The sequence below is a fragment of the Ammodytes marinus genome (genome assembly GCF_949987685.1).
Source record: "Ammodytes marinus genome assembly, chromosome: 17".
Taxonomy (NCBI): domain Eukaryota; kingdom Metazoa; phylum Chordata; class Actinopteri; order Uranoscopiformes; family Ammodytidae; genus Ammodytes; species Ammodytes marinus.
Genome location: NC_137221.1, coordinates 20,832,534 through 20,853,783, shown reverse-complemented (window position 1 = coordinate 20,853,783; position 21,250 = coordinate 20,832,534). Strand labels below are relative to the sequence as shown.

The 21,250-nt window shown below is 44.8% G+C and overlaps 1 protein-coding gene across 1 annotated transcript; it reads right to left on the bottom strand.

Annotated features, from left to right (window-relative positions):
• Positions 1–5,267: 5,267 nt before the first annotated feature.
• Positions 5,268–20,878, bottom strand: LOC307264348 (SNF-related serine/threonine-protein kinase-like). The gene is made up of 9 exons (XM_080045749.1): positions 20,681–20,878; positions 18,027–18,084; positions 17,715–17,906; positions 17,044–17,262; positions 16,041–16,287; positions 11,229–11,370; positions 9,819–10,031; positions 9,372–9,506; positions 5,268–8,054 (listed from the first exon to the last, which is right to left on the bottom strand). The coding sequence occupies exons 3-9, from the start codon at positions 17,835–17,837 to the stop codon at positions 6,791–6,793; spliced, it is 2,343 nt and encodes a 780-aa protein (XP_079901875.1). The 5' UTR covers positions 17,838–17,906; positions 18,027–18,084; positions 20,681–20,878; the 3' UTR covers positions 5,268–6,790.
• Positions 20,879–21,250: the final 372 nt, after the last annotated feature.

Here is a 21,250-nt window from a genome sequence, read left to right as displayed (position 1 = left end):
TGTCAGGCTCACTTTGGCCACACACACACACACACACACACACACACACACACACACACACACACACACACACACACACACACACACACACACGTAGGTACCCATCACCTCAGTGCAGAAGCCCCACACAATTGTATGCATTTTGTCAATGCATCACTCACACGCGGCTCCACTTCCCTCGTGTCTGAACCAAACAATTGTAATCTGCTTTTGAGTGACTGGTGATATTTACGGTCAGGAGATTTATTTTTAACACAGTTGGCAGCCAGACTGACATTTTGCACAATATAAAAAAGGGACAATATTTCAATGAAGTCTGTGCATGCACAACTAGGTTGTTAATTACAAGCAGTAGCCCATCTTATCTAGAAAAGGTAATGTTTTTCAATCATACCAAAAGGGCACAGAGCATTATACCAGCTCTCACATTACACCAAAGGAGTCAGAACTGTGAGCCAGTGCATCAGGAAAGACTAACAGACCCAGAAGTGAAGAGTTTGCCAGCTGGTCTCTTTGCCAGTATATTCTCTCCAGACACGGCACACCGGAAAAGATGTGCTCTGTGTGATGACTTCTCTTCACCTTCGCAGACACGATGAAATAACTCCCAAGAGGCATTGGGATCTTTACGGTGATGCACATCTCATCAGCGTCATCACCGCGGCTGAGCCCCAAGCCCTACTGATTCACAAAACCCTTTTAAAGAGGAGTTATTTTCTCTCTCTCCATCTCTCTCTCTCCCCCTCTCCCTCTCTTTTCACTGGAACTATTGATTCTACAGAACTAAATCTGGTCTCTGAGTCACAGCCGTACACATTTCGACCAACCGTGTTTATACATCGATTGAAAAGTACACCTGGGCCCTATACATATTTATACATGTGAATCCAGTCATTATAATGTGACGTATTCAGATTCATCAGTAATGACCCCACACTTAAGCTGTAAACATGGTAATACACGCAACTCCAGTGGATTTGACGTTTTTCCATATACAGTACATATTCTTCCTGGCACCTCCATTTACCTCATATTGCCTTTCTGTCTCTCCGTCATGAAAAAACAATGTAAAAAAATGACCTCTACTTAATGCAGCAATGATCAATACTTTTTGTATTCAAATAGATTGAATGATAACCTGTTGCTCACCTCAGCCTTACAAAAGCATTCTTAGCATCTTTCAGCTAACTGTTTTGCTTTTATGGCAAGATTTCTGGACATTTCACTCACTCACTGTGTGGCAATTGTCGTTTTCAGCAACGAGAATCTATTTTCAGCAAAAGATGTGATAAATATATCAGTAGGCTATATAGCGTGTGTAATTTGTTCCCATAGCCACCAAACCCGACACACGTTATGGCAGGTTTTCTCTAACTAGCTCCAAACACACTGGATCCTACAACAGAGGACCTAATACAACTGTTTTGAGTATTACTCTCCATGGCTGTAGTCCATTGACTTTGGCAGGTGAAATCAATGTAGTGCTCCTTTTAAAGAAAAATAAATAATGAATGTTGATGGTCGATCCTCAGGCTTATTTGACCTTATTTGGAGAAAGGACCGCGGGCTACAATCTTTAATTACTTCAGAAACAAAGAGCTTTCTTGCCAGCTTTTCTGCCTTGCGATTGAATAGCCTCTGTGGGTTTTATTTTCTTTCTTTTTTTTAATCAAAACATTTTTGGGTAACATCCATAATGGCCTTCTCATGTGTGGGACCATTCAAAGCAGGTTTCCTTCCGGACCAAACATGATTCAGCTACGGGAGGAAGTCTGCCATCCCCACTGATGTCCTTGCAATCAGTAATGCCTCTGTATTGTTGATCCACTGTTTATTTATGCGTCCCCGGACCACAATTCCTTTGGCTTTGGACCTTCAGTACAATGTCCTATAATAAAAAAAATGGCTGGTTTAATCTCTGTCTCGGATGCATTGGCCTGAGGAATTCTCATATTCTTAAAAGCTGCAACTTTAAAGCCATAACCCTGCAGTCAGCTCTGCCTCCTCCGTGCTGCTTTAAGATTTGCTGTTTTAGCTGCAGCAGGACATGGGCTGCCTGATACGGCTTTGATGCCCACTGCTCCCCAGCTGTGTCCTGCCTTCCTAACAATGCAAACGTCTTGGTTGTTTTTTATTTCCCTCCCCACATTCATTCCTTGCTTTTTGTCCTGCCATGCTGTTTGCTCATTCTGTTCATGGCCAAATAGTCTTGAGTTCCACAGGGCCGTTTGTTGTTCAAATTGCTGCGGCGTCTGCTGTCTTCTCTGTAATGGTTCTAATAGCTCTTCTTCTTTTTTTATACACTCTCTCAACTGTTTGCCTTTTCCCAGGCTGTCACGGCTAATGAAAATTGCCTTTAATTGACTTGCTGTTCTTCTCTCTCTCTCTCTCTCTCTCTCTCTCTCTCTGGCCTGCTCTCTCTGGCAGTCCTTGGTTTCACATTGTGTGGGATGGGCAAACACACTGTTTCAGTAAATGAAATGCACACACACACACACACACACACACACACACACACACACACACACACACACACACACACACACACACAGAGCATCACCAACCCTTCTCAATGTTAGATATACTGTTTATCAAAAAAGCTCCAGCTCTTTCAGAGTCAAACAGTGTCTGTGTGCATGAGTATATCTATGTGTGTGTGTGTGTGTGTGTGTGCGTGCGTGCGTGTGTGTGCACACGCATATTTTGGTTGCTGGTTGGGCATAGTCACAATGAAACAAGGTTGCAAAATAACAGGGGGAGTGTAGTGTCTCAGCAAGCTCTATTTAGACTCAGAGGTGTGGAATCTGTCTCGCTCGCTGACTGTGTGTGTGTGTGTGTCAGGGGGCTTTGTTCCTTAAAGCAGTTTTATCAGCAGCTCTACTGACAGCTGGGTGGCAGGAGTTCAGCCTTAACATTCAGCTCCACTGACGGTCAGATTAGGTGCTCTGCTGACAGATCCAACCTTCAGTCGATGAAGAGACCATACATTGTACAAATAATAATAATAATAAACAGGCATACATACAATGAGCATACTTCTTATGAAAGAAGTGCGATAATGACTGACCTGATGTTATTGGACATACTGTCATTACATACCAGAAATCCAATTTGTTGGCTGAAAAAGGCAGAGGAAGAAGGAAGTAAACAGTTCTATTGCTGGGCAGATACTGTATCTGTGCAAGCGTTAAAGATAGAGCGAGGGCTTTTCTATGTCAACCCGGCCACATTTCCTCAACTACCAGGCTATCATGTAAAGCCACTATGTTTAGGATTTAGCATTTATAAATGTTTATGTATGGCCTTTAAATGTGATTGTAGTAAAATGAGAATCCTATGCAGTGACAATCATTTTATCCTATTTTAATCACTGCAGCTCAACAATGTCTGACAGTTTGTGTCTGGGACATTCAAAACCAGTTCTCGTCAGGTGTGGCTGCCGCTGAGAACGAGGAAGGCTAAACCACAATTTCCTGATACTCTAAAAAAGTGTATTTAATTTATTTCCATCAATGAGATGGTACGGTCATCCATTTACCTCCATCAATTCATGTTTGGGAAAAAAACATTGAATCATTTGACTAAATATGAATAATTACTCATACTTACTTTGTAATTAGAACCGGAGCATAGCTCGCCTCATCTATATCAATCAATCAATCAAACAAACTTTATTTATAGAGCACTTTTCATACAAGTACATGTAACACAAAGATACATAATATCTGTTAAGGTTATCAAACTTAAATGACAATACATTTCATTTGGATTGATAAATATGCCTCTATCTTTTCAAATGCTTATCCTGAAAATAACTCCCCAAATGAAATACTGTAGTTAGAAGGATTTTGTGAATGTGGGTTAACAGGGACTTAAGGTAAAGTTTAAGGGAACTTACAATAAGGATATAGTGTTATGCCACTACATTCTCATAGTCATGTATACCAGTTTGAGTATAAAGAAGAATCCACACAGCATTATACTGTCTGTCACCACCAGAGAAAGCAATTTGGACTGACTGATACAGAGAGAGGTAAAGGGAGACCAGGTGGCAGCGAAATCTGTGGCTGCAGTCAGAGGATTGTGTAGATGATTTGTGCCTCAGCGCACACAACATCCTTTCTCTGACACACTACATTCACTATTTTAAACACACACCTGGTAAGCTGCTTTATGTGTGTGTGTGTGTGTGCGTGTGTGTGTGTGCGTGTGTGTGTGTGCGTGCGTGTGTGTGTGTGCGGGTCACACATGTTCATGCGTCGACCCCAGAGCTTATCTGGCCTGATCTGATTTCCTCCCAGCTGGCTGATGTGAAGTAGTAGCCCAGATGTTGTGCAGGGATTACAACTGCCTGGATTGAGAGCATTCAGGATAAATAAACTCAATGGGTTAATGTGTAATGCAGGCTGGCCCGTTCTGCTCTGTCAAGTCTCCTCTATGGGGACAACAACAACAACAACAAACATCTGCTAACTAAACATAGGCACTAACTATATCCGCCCTTTATGATGTATCTTAGCCGGCAGCCAGAAACTATACTGTGTGAATCTTAAATTAAAGGGTAAATGATGCTTAACTAAGTGTCAAAATTCTGGCTATTATAGTATGAAAAAATAAAGGTTTAAACGTCAAGGATCTTCTTTCTCTGCATGAAGACAAAGTAATGGTTAGTGACATTACTTGGACACTTTAACATGAAAAAAAAAGAAATATCCTTTAATCTTAGGTGTGGCTTAAGCTCCCAAAACACTGGATCTTTCATTTCCCATTATGTAATCTGACATGACTGGATTTTACTTGCCCAGAAAAACTGTAGGGTGCCCCCTTTGAATAATATTATTCTGTAATATTTAAGTCTTAATACTCTACCCATCAAAATAGTACAAGCTATTGTTAAAAAAACAGACAAAAAAAAGCAATACACAGTTAAGTTCACTGGTAACCTGACACTCATGGATGATTTCAGGTCCATGTTCAAACCAAATTCTGTAAAAATTTCCGTTTATTTAAAGAAATCACAAAATGTTCCAGTCACTTATTTTCTCCTGTTCCGTTATACTGTATTTCCTATACATTTACCCCATATTGTGTTTTTTTTAAGCCTGCACCAAAAACAGTCAAATTCTTAAAGAAATCTAAATCATCTTTTAAACCCACACAAATAGAATGTGAGTCATCACAGAATATGAATTCCTCGCCACCATGGCAAACAATCCGACTCTCACTCCCCAAAAAGTCAAGAAACGGACTTCAGACAATCATTCACATCATTTTATTTGAATAGATCTCTATCATATACATACATACATACATACAGTACAATATGCTCGAGACAGATTTTATGGCACATCCATTTTTTCTTGTACATTTTGCAGTCGCTGGTATTGCTGTGGGGCTACAGTAAAGTGACCGTTTGAAATCTGTTAGGTAGATACAGCAGGTGGATTGACCTCAGTGGTTAAGAGTTAGGTTGCTACAGCAAAACACATGCACTGTCAAGTTATATATTCCACTGAGGTTGGGTCACACATCCAGACACACAGACCGACACTTGAAGGTGGTGGTGGGGGGAGGGGGGGGGGTGGCGGTGTTTTTATGTTCTATTGAAAACCCCCCCCCGTTTTGTTGTTTTTCGTCTTGGAATACGCTACAACAGTGGCTACTGTGATCCTGGTATGGCTAAGAGATACACATGGTTTAGGTTCTTCCCAGGTGTCTTTGAATTTAAAAGAGCTGCCATTAGGTACATGTAGAATAATTGAATTTGTTTGGTTGATTCTTAAATCTCTTTCAATGTTGTTTTGCAGCCAACCAAACACATTTCAAGCTCTGGGTTCAACCAAAACCTTGAGTATCCATTAAGCAGTGAAGAACAATGGTGTATAAGGATCTAGTATTCAGGTGTCTACTGCAATACAACTTTACTGTCAATACTACTAGGATGTTATTCACATATGTACAAACTCTGCCGTGTAACAGCGCAGAGACTTGACAAGTGAGTGTGCGTTTTTTTTCCGTTCCCGGTCCGCGGAGCACGTCGGAGATAGAAAAATAAAACAGTGATAGACTACAAAATACTGTGTGCCTCCGTCATACGCCAGTGCTGCTGTCCATTTCCACCCTGTTGTCTGTCCTCGTTCCAATGAAAACACAGTCGTAGTTTCACTCGTTCAGGCAGAACTTTTTTTTAAAAAAGGAAAAAAAAAACTTGATAAAATGATTGTCTCAAAAAATAATTTAAAATTGCCAAAAGTATTAAAAAAGACGATACGTAAAATGAGATACTCAAAGACATCCGCTCATTATCTTTCCCCTTTGTCAGCTTATCAGAGAGTGTTGTAGGTGTGTGTGTGTGTGTGTGTGTGTTTGTGTCTGCTTGTGGATGTGCAAAAACTGTGTACATACAGTATAATTTTATATATGTATATATGAGTGTGTAAGAGCAAGGATGTGAGCACCTCCTGTATCTGTTCCCATACTTAATGTCTTTCATTCAAAACACACCCGTGTCCCCTTAGAGTCCTGTTTAATCACATACTTGGCATGGCACCCAGTCTCCTCTGTGGAGACCTTTCACGTCTCTCAATGTGCAAGGTTGGCATTTGGACTTTCTGCAAGTTTTCCATCCTCTAAGTATTAAATAATAGGAAAGAACATAAAATGCAAAATTGTTGCCAGTGGTAGCTGACTGAAACAATAGCAGGACGATCAGGGATGTGAAGATGAGGTTGTGGAGGAGTGTGGTGGTGGTGGGGGGGGGGGGGTGCAGCTGGCCCGTCCACGCTCTTATCTAGATGACCTGGCAGCAGCTGTGTGGGGTGGGGGTGCAGAGCAGACCCTCCTTGGGGCTCCGGTGGATGTTAACGGACAGAGTCTTGTCGCTCAGAGGCATCTGCAGCGCACGGTTCTTCATGTTCCTGTGGTTCTCCCGGGCCAGGTCCAGCTCTCCCAGCCTCAGTGTGGCCGTGCAGGGCCCCTCCAGCAGCGGGTCCACCAGTGCGTCTCCCAGCAGAGGGGGCTGGTGGTGGTACAGGTTCCCCCGCGGCGAAGGCCCACCCAGGAGAGAGACCTTATCCAGGCTGCCGGTAGAGCCTCCCATGCACATCCTCCACACGGGACGGTCCTGGGCGTCCCCACCGACCACACCACCGCTGCCACCTCCCTCCCCTCCTCCTCCCCCCGTCAAGTTGTGGAACTGAGAGCTCAGACACAGGCTCATCAGCTTAAGGCTTTCCACCAGGCCGCTGGGAGCTTTGGCAGTGCCCTTGCCTTGGCCCGATCCAGGACTAGCACAGTTTGGGGGGCTGTCCTGCCCCGACCCACATCTGTCTCTACCCTCTTTACTCCCTTCCCCTTGTCCCCCTAACACCAACGTGTCTGGTATGTGGTGACTGTCTGTCTCATCGTCACTAGTCTCTGAGCCCGGGGTGAAAGACGCACAGGACAGTGCTGACGTGAGCGTTGACGGTGATGGTATTCTAGCGTTTAGATTGAGGCTGAGGCTGGGCTTGGGTGGGCCAAGTCCACGCAGCTCCTTCATGTCCTCCTCCTCCTCCTCTGTGTCCTCCTCATGGATCTGGTTCAGAACTGGAGCGCTCATCCTGGAGGTCAGCCGGTTAGCAGGAGAAGACATGGAGGAAGAGGCAGAGGAGGCTTTGCAACGTAGCACCACCTGAGCAGGAAGGGCAGATAAACGCTTGTCGTCCTCCCCCTCTTCCTCCTCATCCTCCTCCACGCTGAAAAGACTGGGACTACGAGTTTTGCAGGGGCCCCCCGAGGCCAGTGAGCCCAGCCGGAGGGGGTTGGAGTGGGGCTTCACCAGAGGCCTCAGCCCCCTCTCCTGGTTCTGTTGCTGCCGCTGCTGGCCGGATGCTGGGTTGGGATTGTCGTGTCGGTGGCTGAGGTCAAGCAGGGCCGTTTTGGGTCTGGGGCCTTTGTGGAGGCTCTCAGCACTGCGGGCAGGGGACTGTGGCCCCCCGGGGTGGGAGATGGACGGACCCCCCAAGCCGTCACTGACGTCCTGGTGAACGTCCACTCTGGTGGGCCAGGACTGCCTGTGAAGGGTTAAACACACACATGACTCTAGGTTAAATGGGTTACACAGAATTGGTGATACTGTATTTATATGGTTAGACTTTATAAATTAAAAACACTTGAAATATACAACATTTTGGTAAATACACTTATTTGCTTTGTTGAGTTAAATGAGATGGACTCCACTGTTGTGTGTGTGCGTTGAGTACAGAGCGGAGGTGAGGCCTAGCATAGCTTAGCATACAGCTAGCCTGGTTCTGTGCAAAGCTACACCAGAACCGCTCGCTAATGAACGCATTGTATTGCCAAGGAATAATGACATACTGTATGCAACGCCACAAAAGATCATTTGTACCACGTTTACGTGTGTATGGATGGAAACACACAGATTCTCAGATTAAAAGATATTAGTAGACATGTTTCTGCCCAATAAAAAGAGGACAAGAATAAAAGAGCAACATACAATAGAGCCAAGCTAACCTTTCACCCCTTGTACTGTACTATTTGTTATGCTAGGCTAAGCTAAACAACTGCAAGCAGTAGCTTCATTACTGTACAAACTTGAGATTGGTATCAACCCTTTCTCTGGAAGAGTAAAGTGTGTATCCATAAATGTTGAACCTTTTCCTTTAACTAACATATTTTGTTTCTATTCAAATATGTTCTGTATTTCTCAATTGATCTCTCGAGTATAAATAAAGGTTAAATGAAAAATGCAAATTTGAACAAGAATGTTGAAGAATTACGCTGTTTATATTGGTCACATTGCACTGTTGTATTCCAGCCATTTAAAAAAAACAGTTGTGTAATAGCCAGGTTGTACTTATGTAACACACCAGTAGAGATAGTCAACATGATACAGGCTAATTCCAGATGGGCAGCCTTGCATGGTGTTCAAGATATGAACCTAAAAAAAAGGGCTGCCCCCTTACTTTCTATGAATAGGGGCTAAATACAAATATATATTGATATGTAATGTACCTACTACCCTCAGATAGTCACAGTAATCTGAGGGTCAGATTACTTTGACTCAAGATAAAGATGTATTTTAGTTGGTACATCCCTTATAATGTTGCTGATCTGCAAAAGCTCTTCTATTCTCAGCCCGTCCCACATTCTCTGCTGAGAAGAAGCTCCATCTGTCAGTCTGCTGTCAAACTGCCCCCCTGGAAACTGACAGTATGTAGCACTGCAAAGGCAGCACTCTGTCTATCTTAAGAAATGCTTGTGTGTCTCTGTGTGTGTGTCTCTGTGTGTGTGTGTGTGTGTGTGTGTGTGTGTGTGTGTGTGTGTGTGTGTGTGTGTGTGTGTGTGTGTGTGTGTGTGTGTGTGTGTACCTGAACTGGGCCTTGCTGGGGCTGGGTGATCGTGTCTGGCTGTGCTGCTCCTTCTCTTGTTTGTCCCTCAGCATCCTCTCAGCCAGCAGGAAGTAAGTAGCTGTGATATGGTTATACTGATTCGACTCCAGGGCCCTGGGAAGATGGTAAACAGAAATCAAATTGATTTCCAAAACACACACATGCACGCGCACACTCTCTCACACACACACACAGTAGAGATATGCACATCAGTCAGCACCAAACCCCAGTGCAGTTTTAATTTGACATGGCAACAGCTCGGTATCGACTGCCAGCTTGTTGTCAACGGCAATTAAACTGTTGACGACACTCAATTAAGCCTTGGTTGGACTAAGTGGACCGTGGCGAATCTTTGTCGATTACACAGGAAAGAATAGCAGCATGGTAATGTATGCATGCGAGATGGGAGGGTACTGGGACACATACTCTGTGATGGTATCCCGGTCTGCGATGGCCCCCAGCACCATGCGCTGGATGATGGAGCCGTGCTCGTCCTCAGACAGGCTGCGGTGGGACACCAGAGGGGTGGACAGCTTGGTGGCCGGGGAGGGGTCCACACCCTGCAGCCACTCATGGCCCTCGATCTCCTCCAGGGTGGCTCTGTTCTTGGGCTCCCTCTGCAGCATGTGGCCTATGAGACTGGAGGGAGAGGCAGAGGGGGTCGCTGTTATGGAGGAAGTACACAAACATCTGGCAAGCGCTCCAGCAGTGGATAGACTTTAACATTCACGTAGTATTTTAGGGAGAAAATCATATCATGTTCATGAGCTGGCATTTTGAAAAACACCACAGGTCTTTTGGTTCTGGCTATCCTTCATATCAATAATAATAACGTTGTACTCAACAAGTTAATCTTGGCACATGTTTATCAGACTGAAAACATCCATCACAGTTTACGACTTCTGGATGAGCTTTGACCTACTGTGCTTGCTGTAGCTGTAATACAGAATTATTATTACTGATTTAAAAAAAGCAGTCAACAAGGAAATAAGATCCGAGTTATTACAAGTCTGTGTGGCACACCTGCATATTTATGAATAGATGTTAAAGCTAGCAGGTAGCCCACACAGCTACCCCTTATAATTAAACAGAATTATAATTGAAAAAGCTATCCAATAATAGCTATCCAGTGCCTCCGACAAGAGGTTATAGATGAACTTTATTCAATACAATACATTTTGAAAAAATAACTCTGCTGACATGACAAACAAAACCTCATGAGCTGATATCCAAGAGCACAGCTCACCTTGAAAACTTGTCAACAATCTGCCCATTTACCGCTTTACAGTTAAGATAGGTGAAGCTTGACCAACCTAACTCGCTAAACCGTTCTAACAAAATAGGCAGCAGTGCTGTTTCATGAAGGCCACATGGCCAAGCAATTTGTTTAAAGGTTCAAACAAACAACACATGAACCAGGACGGGTGCCAATATAAGTGAAGTCAAGATAAGTCTAGTCATGTGTGAAAACTGTGAGTTTTCCAAAGCTACAGCCACTCAAAATGTATTCAGCACCTTCTTTGCCCTGCTGCGCCGTTGACGCATCGTCAAACCCTCGCAATGTTAAAAATAGAGGGGCCGATTTTAAAGGGTGCATTAGACACACTTAACGCGGCACTGCATCTCTGGCTGAGCAGCTGACTGCAGCACCGAGTGCACGCAGGACAACCGGTCTCCTCGGCCTCTTTTCTTCACACATCTACACACATGAAATATGCAGCACCTGCAGAGCACTCCGTCCATCTGTGTGTGTGTGGGTGTGTGTGTGTGTGTGTGTGTGTGTCTGTCTGTCTGTCTGTCTGTGTGTGCATGCGAGTGGACGGGCATCATACTCACTCTCGGCATGCATGGGAGATGTGTGGAGGCACTGTGTATTTACAGTCCATGATCATTGTGAGCGTCTCGCTGTCGTTAGCCTCCTGGAAGGGGGGCTGACCACAGACCAGCATGAAGAGGATCACACCCAGACTCCAGATATCTGCACAGACATGGAGAGAATGCTGTTTGTTCATGGCAAAAACTTCCATGCGTGCACACAAATATGAGAAATAAGTTAGTAAGATTAAAGAAAAGATAAAACAACAAAATGAACCACATATGTTTTTCTTCTTAGTGACCTAGATATATATATATATATAAACACATGATAAAAAAAACAAGAGCTGTCTTCCACCCAGTTCAAATGAAGCATGCATTGTATTTCACCAGAGCTATTTCCATAAATATGCACTAGCTTAGGACACATCTGCCTAACCAAGGATGAAGCTACGCACCGCTGCCTGCCATCGCCATCATGCGTGCGCACACACAGACATACACACACGCGCATGCACACACGCAATCTCTCGGGAAAGTGGGTTAACGTGTTCATCCCTCAAAGCTTCATACAAATGCTAATTTCATGGAACAGTTCTCTCGGCCCGATTATCCAATGTAAAAAGAAGCAACTTATTTTGTTGCTCTGGGCATTCTCCGCTGCACTGGTCAGCAAGATGCTCCACTGACACACATTGTGCAGTCACATGCTGACTACAAGGAGAGAGGCAGTATTGCAAATGCTTGCAGTTTCTCTGTCAGTATGTTGACCTCTTTACGATGCTGGGCTTCTGGGTTTTACATGTATTTCAATGTGAAGTAGCGCAGTGGGTAAATGAATGGCAGTGAAAGCATTTTTTTCTTCTTCTTCATAACATAAAAAAAACATAATTGCCAGGAAACACCCACAGACATAATAACAGAAAATATCACTTCGAAAAATCATCGATACAGCCTCATCTTTCTTTGAGCCCATGCTTGTTCTAAAAAGTCTGAAAAGATGTTCAAGCAATCATTATCAACAGATCTGAAGCTTCTGTTGCACTTCCTTCCAGATCCAGAGATCCGTCTGGTTTGGGGCCTGCAATGCCTCAGACTGGACGTCTCTGCAGAGAGTGGTGAGAACAGCGGAGAAAATCATCGGGTCCCCGCTCCCATCCATCAGGGACATGGGGCAGAAGCGCTGCCTGACCAGAGCCCAATGCATCTCCTCTGACTCAACCCTTTTGGCATTTTCAAGCTTTATTAGATAGTACAGAGTTGAAGTGGGGAGATAGAGAGAGAGGGGAGATGACCTGCAGTAAAGGTCCACGGGTCGGATTTGAACCCGCGACCACTGCAACGAAGGCCGGAGCCAATATGGTACGCGCTCTATCCACTACACCCCGTAAATTACTTTTTATCCATAGACAGAACGGCAGACGTTATCAGTTACCACCTGAGCAGACCATCATGTGCTTGTGTAACTTCCATCAGTTTGATACATCAAGTCTGAAAAGAGGTGGCAAAGTGAGCTTAAAAGTGTCTCTTTATCCTCCCCAACACCCATGGTGATGCGTCTTCACATTCCTTCACGTCCCTACAGTTTGCCAGGATACGCCGGAGATTTCAATCTGTTGAAGCAAATGTGCCAGTTGACTTGTTGTGGGTGTGGAGAGTATTTATACCTCTGTGAAGGGGCCGTCTCATAGTGTAGATACAGGGATGCAAACGCTGCTGCAGTCCCACCCCCCCCACCCCCGGCACCATCTTACTAACTCTGGCCAACGTATCCTAGCAACCGTGACCCTGCTCCGTCATTACTTGCGTCAGCGGGCCGCCAAACTTCCTTCCTGGAGAACTTTATATAGAAAGCAGATGGCTGACACATCTCTGGGTGTAACGCTGCTATTGGTGTCACCGCACGTTACCATCACTTGAGCTAACGACGACCGGGCTCACTTATCGGCCACAGCTGTGATGGGTAAACACCCCTTTACTGCTGCCATGCACTGCATTAGAACACCAATTGCCTTCCCCCCCTCCCCTGGAGATAAGCAGCAACCACTCTCCCTTGTGTTTCTGACACTGTTAAACCCCCCAAACCCCCCCACCCCCCCCGAGGCTGAGTGGGGCCAAGTTCAGCATCCTGCCCTGACGATCATTATGCAACATCTTTTGCTGATAGGAAAAAATAAATAATAATAATAATCTTTCTACTAGTTCATTATGCCCAGATAATGTATGTATGCTCTGAATTATGCATGTGCCCGGGATATGTTCTTTGTAATAGCTATTAGGTAAGTTAGTTTTTTTTTCTTTTCAAAGTGTAGCTTGTGCTTCTTGAACAGGAAGCAGAAATCAATATTTAACTTATCCCCACTTTCCTCTCCTGAGTGGTGGACATAGAGTTGTGCAAATAGTAGTAACAGAACATCAGTGCTACTCATCCTGATCTTAATAATCTTGCTTGTCTGATTTTTGCCACACACACACACACACACACACACACACACACACACACACACACACACACACACACACACACACACACACACACACACACACACACACACACACACACACACACACACACACACACACACACACACACACACACACACACACACACACACACACACACACACACACACACACACACACACACACACACACACACACACACACACACACACACACACACACACACACACACACACACAATATGTAATAGAATTATAACACTGTCAGGAGAAAGTAATTTTTTGTTTTGTCCATGATGTAATAACTTACACAAAGTCTAACAAGTGGTTACATTGTCCAAAAAGTTAGTACGTTATGGGCTCAGTAATGAAAAAACTTGTCATGCATGTAATAACAGGTAGATAGTTTTATAACACTGTGTGTGACTTCTTGGTAAGACAAGCATGTAAGAGAAATGTTTAGTAGTCAAGTTGAACTGCTGGTTAAAAAAAACTTGATGAATAGACAAACCAATGTAGCCTTGGTCAGCTTTGTTGCACTTAGGCCTGTGTTGGGCTCCTGCTAATTGGCTGTCCCTCTGCAATGTACGACTGACTGCTGGCGCAACATTCCCTCCCCCCCCCCTCCCGATGTCTATTTTGGATCGCCTTTTCATCTCAAATTTATTTTCAGCGCTTCCTCAAAAGAGCAACTAAGTCCGACTTGAGAGAACCGAGGACAGCCTCTTTATGTCTCTCTCTCTCTGCACGGAAAATCTGGGCTGGCCGCCACCTGGCACGCCGCCCCGCGAAACCCAGCACCCTGCAGACAGGCACCTTGGCAGCGACGTGATCCCAGGGGCCCAGGTAACCTCAAAGCCCCCCGAAACGCCACTCAGTACCACCGGCTGTGTTCCACATCAAGCTGCACCGCTGATAGAATCGCACAATATTACATCTCGGCTGGATGGATAATCCTCCTCGCAATCAAACCGTCATCGTCTCAGCTGAATGAACAAAAGCGAACACAGGCGGTGTGTGTGTGTGGGGGGGGGGGGGGGGGGGGCAAACGCCAGAGGACCACACACACACACACACACTTAAAAGGTCCACAAACATCTGATAATCATGTCATGTGGTTCAAGAGCTCAGACAGACTTTTGCAGGACAGCTGACCCCATGCGTATCCAGCTACTCACACCATCATGATCCAAAGTCACACACACGCAAGTCAAATGACAGAAACTATTACGGGCGGCTCCACTTTCATTATTTTCGGGAGCAGCTCGTCTGCACAGAAAAGACTGCGACAAGAGGCAGGGCAGGCAGGCAGGAGGAAATAGCCACTGCAAATCCACTCAGAAACAACATAGGAAATGCTTCTCCCTCGCTCTGACGCAGTGGCCTCTGGGTAAACACAGGGACCACTGATGCTTTTTTTTCCTCTTCTCTTTTCTCTTGTCCTTTTTTCCTCTCTCTACAGTTCTTCTCCCCCCTCTTCCTTTCATCCTGCATCTGCACGCTTCCGTTCCATTTCTTTTCCATTACATTTCAATTTAATACCTAAGCTGTGGCTCAGAAAGGATGAGAACCTCTATCGATGGGAGAAAATGTAGGGAGGGGGTTGCGGCTGCTGGGGGAAACCAATTTCAGCCTGACCTGATATCAGATTTTCTTTTGCAGCGTGACTGTCAATGAGCGTGAACTGCGGCCCTAAAAATAAACTGCAGGTGTAGAACTGTGTGTGCAATTCTGTTGCTATACGTTCCAGTTCAAATCCCCATAATTCCCTGCTATTTAGTATGGTAGAAAAATATCTAGGAAGTCCTAATAAATACATGTGGTCAGATTAAAAATACCAGGATGCCCTACTACATCCCGTCGTGATTTTGAGTGTGCAAATCTGCATTTGATGAAATAAATAAGTAAAAGTATGTCCCAATTGTATGCCTACCGAATGCAAATTACATATTTTTTATAATATAATAATACAATTAAATAAAAAAGTATGCGATTTGGAACGCAGCGTGTGTTTTTAATTTCAATGAAAAGTCAGAGTGCCAGGCGCATGTTGAACTTTGAGCTGTTCCTCTAAAGTACTGTGGGTCACATAATGTGTACGCTGAGCTATCTACCAGCGGGGCCATATAGGCAGATAGAGTGTTTGAATGTGAAAGCGACAGTTAAGCAGGCTCATATACAGTAAAAAGGACAGCTTGTACCTGCTGCTGGGAACACACAAACACTCTATTATGGACTGGGGTGGAGGGGGGGAGGGGGGGCAGTGTGCCATTTCAGAGAAAAGGTAAAAGCTGATAAGGTTCCCTGACTCCTTGATGAATGAGCACAGATATACAGTATCTCTCTGTTAAATAAGCTGTGGAGAACTTACCCACGGCAGGAGCGTCGTACTCGTCCCCCAGCAGTATCTCAGGGGCAGAGTAGGCCAGCGAGCCGCAGGAGGTGTTGAGCGTCTTCCCGGGCTGGAAGCGGTTGCTGAAGCCAAAGTCGGTGAGCTTGACCACGCCCTGCTTCTCAAAGAACACCACGTTCTCCGGCTTCAGGTCCCTGTGCACCACGTGAAGCCGGTGGCAGTAGGAGATGCCGTGGACGATCTGGGCGAAGAAACACTTGGCCACCTGGGAGAGAGAGAGAGGAGAGACACACACATGGTAGCCAGCAATAGTAGTGTATCTCAGTAAAATAAGATGTGGAAAGGCCACAAACACAACTGGATGGACGGCTAGCAACACATTTACAGCTATAGGCAATTAAGATGCTCCTATCCATCTGAATGACATGCATTTAGCCAAGCATTAGGGCTTAGAGGAAGCGGGAAACAGCTAACCTGGCTCTTGTCTTTTGTACAGCCATTTCTCTCTTTCTCCAGTTCGGATGCTAAGCTTACCCTATTCTGTCTCTAGATCCATTCTTTAAGGGGGAGTCAGTGATTCTGGACAATGCTTGTTGTCAAAATCACTAGTTAGGGGGACGGAAAGAGTCAGTCAAATGTCGCAATTAAAATGGGAGAGTTTGAAAACGCCTCAATCCTTTTCCCTGCTTTCAATGTCACACGGTTGCTTCCTCGTGTCTGGAATTGATTAACTTTAAAGAATCGGTATGCGCACTGCATTGAAGATCTTCTCACTAAAAGTGAACTGTCCTTCACTGCAGTTAAACTAAATATTCTCAACTAGACACAGACAAATAACTGCATCCAATATACTAGACACTTAAACACCAATATGAAACTTTATTGATCTCTTTTCTCTGGCCTTATATAGAGCACGTCCCCTGGAGATAGAGGCGGACTCTTTTGCAGGTAGGATGAACCTTCCTCTGAGACTGTGTCTGTGGAACCTATTGGCCCCTCTGCTGCCCACTATTGCACTCACCTCCTCCGTGAGGCCTCCGTCATGCTTCATGATGCAGTCGTACATGTCTCCTCCGTCTCCCAGCTCCAGGATGAGGTAGAGCTTGGTGGCTGTGTCGATGACCTCGTAGAGGCGCACCACGTTGGGGTGCTGCACCATCTTCATGCATCGCACCTCCTGGAAGAGGTGTGCCCGAGCCACCGGGTCCAGCTTGGTCTTATCTATCACCTTCACTGCAACCTAGAAGACAAGAGCATGGTGACACTTTAAAAATAAGTCATGTTCTACATACAGTATGTCCCAATCTATAACTATCAGCAGCAACGTTTGCAATCTGTGGAGGTTGTGATATTTCTGGATTGAAGCTGATCTGTAGCGGCCATGCTAAAGATATTGGGATGGCGTCAGACAAAAGCATTACTAAAAAGTGTTTAGAGATTAGACTCGTCAGGTTTGAAACGCCTCAGAAAACAAGGTCAAACCAACAAGTGATGCTCAAACATTGGCAAAGGACAAGAACCACATAAGATGTTGGCATTGGCAACCTAACCCCATTGCTCACATTTCTTCAAGTGTACGTCTCTCTCTCTAAAGGGTGAGGCTGGAATCTATTCAAGCTACTTAAATATGAGTAAATTCAATGACTGGCGTCAAAGCAATGCACTGGCGTGTACAGACATGGCCTGGCATACCTTTTCCCCAGTGAATACGTGTCGAGCCAGTTTGACCACAGCAAAGTGTCCACGACCCAGCGTCTTGTCCAGGTCGTACATCCCGGCGATCTTCCCGTCACGATGGCGTTTGAGGCCCGCCATGGCTGCTGGTGGACGGGCAGCTGCCTTGTGATGCTGCTGGCTGCTCTCCAGTCACTTCTCCATCTCCTCCTGCGTGGGTGGAAGTGAGGTGAGGCGAGGTGGGCGGAGGCAGTTTGGTCGATTGTAAAACCAGCTGTAGATCTGTGGAGGTGGTGTCAGGAATTTGAAAGCGAGAAGATATTCACAGACCTTTTGCTCAGCCTGCGATGCCAGTGCTCCGTTCAATTCAATCCCATCTTCTGGTGATCTGAGGGTGTAAACGATACCACAAGGGACAGAGAGAGGGATCAAACATTCATCCATTTTATAGTAGTTTTTCTTAATGCCTTTGTCCGGATACGCTCACCCAGGAAAAGGCCTTTAGAACAGCTGGCGTGGTAAAGACACTACCGCTTTGGTCCAAAGGACCTGCTAGAATAAACTCAAACTGAAAGTTCCTTGGAGCCACTTTAGTATATTGCATCATTGTCCATTTGGCTCTCCACCATATTTAGATTTGTTTGGGTAACACTTCTTAACACACATAATGGTACATTACTTCTATCTATTATATATCTATCATCTATTATATAACACTATTCTATAGATAGTATACTGTATGTATAACGGTTAGTTTATGCTAGGTTAAAGCCATTACGCATTTACTAAGCAGTACCTCAAAGTTGTGTCATTTGATCTAGCTTCTGGGATGTGAGAGAATCTACCATTCTAACCTGATTTTCCTCAAATACCGCTGCACCCGCATGTCTGACCCTGCTCTGTTGCTTCACTGCCCTGATTATGGAATGTCGCCTCTAGGAGAGGCAAGGCATTCCTCTTCCTGGAATCTACCTGCGTGCCAAAAGCATAGAGTGCAAAAAAGACACAATGCACAAGCAAAGAACATTCCTGGGAGGAGCAACCCTCCCCTAGGTGTGTCTCACTCACCTGGATTCACAAAGACAACAGAAAACCAAATCACTGTTGCCAGGGGAACCTGCCTAACAACTAGAAATAGTTAGATGAAGAAATAAAAGCGCCTCTAACCTAACCAGCAGTCTGTGGTTGCTCAAATCAAACTATGAAAGCCTAGAAAAAATACTTTTGGGAGGTTTATGTGATCCTCAGTCGTACTGTACCTGTGAGGAAAGAGTGAGTCATTTTTCTTATAATAGCAGCCTGACATCTCTATCCGTCTCTGCTCTGTCTCGCTCCCCCCACTCCCCACGCTCTCTCACACACTAACACAAAAGTTACATCAACTCTCCTGAAAACTGACAAGAAAGAGGTGTTTCAAAAAACTGAAGCCATGAAAGGAGACATGCACACACTTGTGCCTGCTTTCATGTGCGCACACACCCAATCCCCAAACACAAACACACACACACATGGCTGGTGCACACTGAGGCTGAGAGAGCAGGTTAGGTGAGATCGACATGGGCTGTTGTGTGGTGGCGGGCTATGTCAAACCAGGAACTGCAAGCCCACATCTAGACATCTTTCCTTTCCCAAAGGAGTGTATGGGTGTGTGGGTGAGTCTGCGTGTCAGTAATCACTTAAACCAGGTGATGTGTGAAATTACAGGTTGAGAAAAGGTGATGTGAAAACAGTTTGGTATTTTAATTATTAGCCCTCTAGTCGTTCTGACATGTCAACATATTAAGGAAAGTGATGTACCAGTCATGCACGCTTTAGGGTTGGTCGTGTAACTGTTCAAGGTGCTGGCGGCGTATTGATTTATTAGGAAGTAGTGTGTGTGTGTGTGTGTGTGTGTGTGTGTGTACATATAAGGTATCAAGGAACTGTTATAATAGCTCCCCCACTCTCATTGCCTCTGTGGGATAAGACAATAGAGATTTAAAATGGCATTGGTTAAGTCAACTTGTATGGGATTTTTTTATTTTCTCTGAAGCATGATATAGTACCAATGAAGGTCAAAGATAATAGGAAATAAAAGTCTGGAAAAAAAAATCAACAGTAGTTTACAATCTAACGAACCCCCAGAATTGACTATGCATCACAGAAGGAATATCATAGGGACACACACCACAGGATTTATGGTAGTAACATAAGGGTATGTGGTATTAGTCCAAAAAAAATTAAGTAGGTTATTTTTACTGCAGGATTAACATTTTTATTTTTACACTCTGGGCTATATCTGCAGCCTGTCCCATGTATGCAGGAAAACGTTACACCATGAGTACATTTCTTCAGTACTGGAACATACATGATCCTGTCTATGTGGGATTATCACATTAAAGATACCATCAAGCAGTCACTGTAGCAACACTTGGGTCCCTATTCCAAACATATAGGCCTATAACATAGGAATAGCTAGGTAGTATGTGCATTTAAGGAGATATATTTCACTACACTGTCACCAAACTGGGATATCAAAGCATTGTTGTTTATCTTCCCTGCATAGGTCCTAGGCTACTGCACATATGGGATCCTCCACCCCCCCCCCCCCCCCCCAACCTTCCCCTGTCAACATGCCTGCTGGCTGCATACACAAAAACCTGACAGCGCAGACCAGCCTGCGCCAACTACATACATATACACACACACACACACACACACACACACACACACACACACACACACACACACACACACACACACACACACACACACACACACACACACACACACACACACACACACACACACACACACACACACACACACACACACACACACACACACACACACACACACACACGTACGCTGTCAAAAACACAGGCAGGATGCGCATTAATGAAAGGTCCCCTACTGAAATTCAACGGAGCCCAGCTAAGTTGTCCCATATTTACTACACGGGCCCAAACCGTCAGGCTGCATGCACTAACACCAGTCCGACTTACCAGCGAGGGAGGAGGCTGCCGTCCTACGTGTTCCCGTTGAACCCGCGGCTTGTAGCGAGCCTCAAGTCTTCCGACGTTCAGTTTCACACCCGGTACCGAGCGACAGCGAACCGGTCAACGAATATTTAACCTAGTCCCCGTGTGAGTGTGTCACAGTGTCAACTCAACCTCCCTCTTTCTCTCGCTTGCGCCTTCAGCTGCGTCAATCACACACAGGTTGCTGGACAACAACGGAAACCACGCCTTCAAAGTAAAAGCAATGTCCATTCTAGTTGCATAGGACTAAATATTGAACTTGAAGTATAGCTGCAAAAAACACGTTTCCGTAGGAGTATTTTTATTCAAAGAAAAATCTGAATAGGCCTAAATGTCATCGATTTATTAATTTTATTTATCAACTTATTCCTCAAATAGCTATAGGCTACATCTTTGTAAAATGTTGAGAACAAAGGTTATTTCACTATGCTTCCGCTTTAAAGTAGCCTAGGCATTTGTTCTTCTCAAGATCCAATAACAAACATTACATCAGCTTCCCTTTATGATGCCCAAAAGCCATTTCATCCATTTCAA